Source organism: Nicotiana attenuata, unplaced genomic scaffold (genome assembly GCF_001879085.1).
Source record: "Nicotiana attenuata strain UT unplaced genomic scaffold, NIATTr2, whole genome shotgun sequence".
Taxonomy (NCBI): domain Eukaryota; kingdom Viridiplantae; phylum Streptophyta; class Magnoliopsida; order Solanales; family Solanaceae; genus Nicotiana; species Nicotiana attenuata.
In genome coordinates, this window is record NW_017671442.1 from 157,858 (window position 1) to 163,994 (window position 6,137).

At 31.5% G+C, this 6,137-nt stretch overlaps 1 protein-coding gene across 1 annotated transcript in view; it reads left to right on the forward strand.

Annotated features, from left to right (window-relative positions):
- LOC109208316 (lysine histidine transporter 1-like) overlaps positions 1–6,137 on the forward strand; it is an 8,097-nt gene continuing 1,960 nt past the window's right edge. The window contains exons 1-5 of the mRNA XM_019371405.1: positions 1–281; positions 2,976–3,133; positions 3,754–4,140; positions 4,801–5,194; positions 5,897–6,002. Of these exons, the coding sequence (XP_019226950.1) occupies positions 219–281; positions 2,976–3,133; positions 3,754–4,140; positions 4,801–5,194; positions 5,897–6,002 (1,108 nt within the window). The 5' untranslated portion in view covers positions 1–218. The remainder of the gene's footprint in view (positions 282–2,975; positions 3,134–3,753; positions 4,141–4,800; positions 5,195–5,896; positions 6,003–6,137) is intronic.

Below are 6,137 nucleotides of genomic sequence, written 5' to 3' on the forward strand. Positions count from 1 at the left end.
CCCTTTGTTAAAGTCCTGCCATATAACTGAGAACCAATCATTTTCATAGCTAAGAGCTATTATGTTGTTTATTTAAAGACAAACAGCTCCTATAATTTTCTGAAAGTCCCATATTTCTTCAGTTTAGATATTGTTTTCTACTATATGAATCCTCTGTCTGTTTGGTCTCTCTCTCTCTTTTTAATTGCTAAAGCCATTGATTTCTCGAGTCTTCAAAAATGCAATCTGCAGCTATGGGAACGCAAACTCCAAATAATTCCAATTACTACTGCTCCAAGAGTGTAAGTTTCTTTCTTCATATATAAACATAATTAATTCAAACTTCTTACTCCAATCTTAGACAAACTTCTTTTTATCTTTTAGCAACCAAGGGCGGAGGTAGCATAGAGTTTATGGGTTCGATCGGATTCAGTAGTTTTGATCCATAAATCTTTTATTATCTAATGAAATCCGTTGAATATGTACAAATTATTACTTTAAAATTCAGTAACTTAAAAAGACTAAAATTTCAAACTCTTAAGCTTTAAATTCCGGCTCCGTCTCTGTCAGGTGAATATTGTAGGTAGTAAACTAGCTTGTGTGGTTCCCACGTTGCGCCTTCATTTTGTTTTTGCCTTGCGCTGACTTTTCTGTTCCCAAGAAACACCAAACAACTAGTTTGAGGTTTATCACTATTTAGATTTGATAGGTTTAACTTTTTAGTTTTTATGTTAGATTTATTACACTTTTGCAGTTATGACTTGTGAATTCAACATTTTTGAAATTTTTATATATTTTTTATATATATTTATGTTTGTATGAAAAATATTGAGTTCAGTTGAATCATTTAATTACTTTAATACCTAATTTTTTTCTTGTCATAATTACTCCCTTAACAAATACTCCCCCGTCCCGTTTTATTTTATCTGATGCACTTTAATTTGACTTACCACGGAGTAAAGAAGAAAGAAAAGTTTTAGAAACTTGTGGTTTATAAAAAGTCATAAATATGTGTATGATTATAAATTATCTCATTAAGAACAAAATAAATAGTTTAAACCATATTATTTCAAAATATAAGAAGATGTCATTTTTTATAAATAAAAATATACTATCGGGAAATTAAGATATCTGCTTTATATCATCAGTGGAAAGGAACATACAAATTCCAAGTTCAAGGGACGCTAACTTAATTTGTTGGCAAAAGGTCAGATGCCCGTGACGAAAGATTATAAATTAAGGACATATCTACAAATGGTCCTCGCGTCACCATTCTTTCTCGTGAGTATTGAAGAAATAGAAAGAATAAACCTAAATAGTCGTCCATATAACTGTTTAAATTAATTATAATTGGTGAATATATAATTTGTGTATAATCCATAGTTTTTTATAATATTATCCCTTATCTTGGAGGGTAGGTCTATTTTGGTCCCTCAAATATAACCCTGAGCATATTTAGTCCCTTAAGTATGCTAAAGTGAAACAACTTTAGTCTCACTGATAGAAATGTATTCAAAAACTAACGGTGTTAACCAATTCTGATTCATGAAGCAAATCTTCTGCTCTGAAGCAAAACGTTTCCTCTCCTTTCATTGGATAACGCAAATTATCACTTAAATTCCTCGTTTTTAAATAATGTCTTCTAAAATTTATCCTTGAAAATATCACCTTCTGTTCCAGTTTTCAATGAAAAAAGGACACCGTATAGCCACTGTAAAAATAATAGCCGAAAAAATGTATAAATTTTTGTATATATATACATTTTGTATGTTAATATATAAAATTATATAAATTTTATATACTTTTTTGGCTACCAGATGTAATAGTTTCTGGCGCGAGCTAAAAGTGATAACATAATCTGGTTATTCGTTTGCTTCAATAATATGCCTAGAAGTGATCTTGGAGCTCTATTTTTTCAAATTTTAACTTTTCTTATTGGAAAAGTCAATCGAAATTTCTAAAAGTAAAAGTTTCAATGTTAAAATCTTAAATTTATCAGCTCTATACTATTAGTGGGTGTTGGTTTATAAAATATTTTCGATAAGTAAATTAAAAAGACGGTGAGTGCCGAAACCAACCCCGTCATTGATCTTGGGCAGATTTTGTCATTGAGACTAAAGATGCTCCACTTTAGCATACTTAAGAGACTAAATATGCCCCGAGTTATATTTGAGGGACCAAAATAGACCTACCCTCAAAGATAAGGGACAATATTGGCCAAAAACTCATATAATCCATGTAGAATTTGTGTAAAATCGCGTATAAAATATATAATTTATATATATCGACTAGAAAAAGTAAATAATAAATTTGATCGGCTATTTATATAAAGATCTCATAATAAAAACAAGCAAGAATAAACTAGGTTGTCTTTATGAATTCGACAACGGTGTAATAATTTATTGTTGAGGTGGTATATTGCATTTAAATTCGTAACATTCTCACGAGACTTTTTCGTTTGCCTTTAGTCCTAGTTATTTCACCTCCGGAAAAAACATTCTGTTAAAAATATTCAGAAAAGATTGCTTTGCATTTAATCCTAGAGGTGGTTGAATTTTATTAAAATATAGTTCCAGCATAATATACTGGAGTTCCAACATAATATGCTGGAAGTTCATACACAGGTGTTCCAATCTCCAGTATATTATGCTGGAACTTTCCGTGTATTGATGCTGGAACTTTCTGTATGCTGGAAATTTATACACAGATGCTCCAATCTCCAGTATATTATGCTGGAACTTTCCATGTTGCAGCAAAATAGTGTCTATTTTTCAATGACTTTGCACACTCTGGCTATTTTCCAATTACAGGTCCGAAAACTGGTTTGCCCGTGCTATTTTAACAATTATTAGTGCATACTCCTGTTAACTTGAGATTGTCATAAAGTCCTATAAACGTCCAATCTTGAATAGGTTATGTCTCAATTCTATTTATATAATGGTACTAACTAAATATACTTAATTTAAAATAATTAATGGACCTATAATCAATTCCAGGCTGATGAAAGATCTGCAGAAGAGAGGGCAATAGACGCATGGCTTCCTGTTACTTCAAACAGGAATGCAAAATGGTGGTATTCAGCTTTTCACAATGTTACTGCCATGGTTGGAGCTGGTGTCCTCGGTCTTCCTTATGCCTTGGCACAACTTGGATGGTACGCACGTAAAAATTCTTTTTGATAATCTTGAGACTAGAATTCATGACTTCTGACTTCTCTGATACGTATCGTGTTAAATTATTTAACCATCTTATTTAAAAATCTAAACTGCTAGCTAGATAAAACACACACTTTTGTTTACTTAATTATGACTTCAATAGAATCTAATAAGAAATTAGGAATATTCGCCAACAATGAAAAAATAAAGTGTCTCATTGTTACTTATTTTTTTATGTAAATTAATTTGAAGCAATAACAATAAATCCAACATAATTCCACAAGTTGCCTCTAGGGAGAATAGCGTGTACGTAGACCTTATCCGTACCTGGTGAAGGTAGAGATGTTGTTTCCAATAGATCTTAGGCTCAAAAAAAGGTGAAAAAAGAAAGCAATAGTAACAAACAGTAACAATAGCAGGAAAATAAGATGACATGTAATTAATTTGAAGGATTAACCTAAATAATTGTCTACCCAACCACTTAAACTAACTAGCCGGCAGATGCATAATATGTGTATATATATAATCTGTGTACTATTCATATATACCGACTAGGAAAAATAAACAGTGAATTAGTTCGGCTGACTATTTGTATAAAGACTATCCCATATAATTTCAGGGGGCCAGGAGTAGCAGTTTTGGTGATTTCTTGGATTATAACTTTTTACACATTGTGGCAAATGGTAGAAATGCACGAAATGGTTCCTGGGAAACGTTTCGACAGATATCATGAACTTGGGCAACATGCTTTTGGGAAAAAACTTGGCCTATGGATTATTGTGCCACAACAGATAATTGTTGAAGTTGGAGTTGACATAGTTTATATGGTAACTGGAGGACAATCGCTCATGAAATTCTATGACTTGGTCTGTAAAAAAGATTGTAAAGACACAAAACTTACCTACTTCATTATGATCTTTGCCTCTGTCCATTTTGTTATCTCTCATCTTCCTGATTTCAATTCCATAGTTGGTGTGTCTTTGGCTGCAGCTGTCATGTCCTTAAGGTATGCTATTACTTATTTCCGTATAAGTTATATACATAGTCAGTATAAAATATTTATACCAATCAGGTCATCCAAAGATATGTACAGGTAAACCTTATTAAAATGTGAGATCTGTAATATTGAAGGTAAGGGAAGTTACCTGCTACAACAAGTCAATGTGATCTGATTGTATAAAATTGTCTTATACCGGCTGTGTATATAACTTAAACTCCTATTTCTCATACTCAATATTGTTCTTTTTCCACTTTTTGGATTTAGGGTGTGTTTGGTATGATCGAAAATATTTTTTGAAATTTTAAATATTTTTTATCAGTCATTTTCTGGTGTTCGATTGCCAAAAATATTTTCAGCACCAAAAAGGGAAAGATTAATTCCATATATTTTTCAGGGAAAAACATTTTTTACTAAAAGGGAAACGATTTTCTAAAATTACGTCATTTTTCATACAACATTTTTCGAAGAATGACTTCCATTGTATCAAACACACATTTGTGGCAGAGGAATTTTGATGAGAAATATAAATTTTTAGCAGCGTCGAAAAATAATAGCCGATAAAATATACTCCATATTTTTTATTTATAATTAGTTTCTGTCGACCGGCTAATTTTGTATTTTGTCCGATTCTGATTATCTTGATTTTGTGATATGTTATGATTAAAGTTACTCCACAATTGCTTGGGGGGCTTCAGTCAAGAAAGGTGTAGTAGCAGATGTGGAATATGGATACAAGGCAAAGACAACAGCAGGAACAATTTTCAACTTTTTCAGTGCATTGGGAGATGTTGCATTTGCATATGCTGGTCATAATGTGGTGTTAGAAATTCAAGCTACAATTCCTTCAACACCTGAAAAACCTTCAAAAGGACCAATGTGGAAAGGAGTTATTGTTGCTTATATAATTGTTGCTCTATGTTATTTTCCAGTTGCTCTTATTGGTTACTGGATGTTTGGGAATCAAGTGAAAGATAACATTCTTTTGACTTTGGAGAAACCTACTTGGCTTATTGCTATGGCTAACATGTTTGTTGTTATTCATGTTATTGGGAGCTATCAGGTCCATTTCTCATCTCTTTCTATTATTCAATTTTAATAATGTTTAGAGCCTATAAATCACGAATTCGAGTTGTTGGATTAGAGCCCATTTGGATTGACCTGAAAAAAGTGACTTTTCAGCACAAATAGGTTTTAAGCCAAAAAGCAATAAATTGGGATGGCACAGCTTATTGCTTTTAGCTTATTTTAAGCAGTTTTAACTTATTTTAAGCACTTTTTAACTTTGCTAAACACTGAAAAAAGCTAAAAAGAGGTTAAAAGCTGATTTGATTAGCTGAAAAGCCAATCCAAACACCCTCTTAGTCACTGCCGCTTACGTCAAGATAAGCTTCATACATTATACTCTCTTTGGGTGCGGCTCTTTCCAGATCATGAATTTTAACTTTATCATCTCCTTCTACTTCCTCCGTCCCAATTTATGTGGCGGTATTTGACTGGACAAGAGTTTAATAAAAAATACTTTTTTTTTGAAATTAGTGGTCTAAAACAAGCTAAAAATATTTGTGTTGTTATAAATCATTTCACTAAGAGTAAAACTAGAAAACTAAAGTTAAATTATTTTTAAATAAAAAAGTATGACATTCTTTTTGAAACAACTAAAAAAATATGAAATATAAGTTGATGCGGAAAGAGATTATTATTTTTTAGTTATGTATAGAGCCTATTTTACCTAATGAGGTGTTACTTTGATTTGTGATTGTAGATATATGCAATGCCAGTATTTGACATGATAGAGACAGTGCTTGTCAGAAAACTTAAGTTCAAGCCAAGCTGGATGTTGCGCTTTGTTACGAGGAACATTTATGTGGGTAAGCAAGCTAGGGTGCCTTTCATTTCTCCTGTATTTAAAGTGTCAAATATAGCTCATTAAAATATATATATATATATATATATATATATATATATATATATATATATATATATATATATATATATATATATAT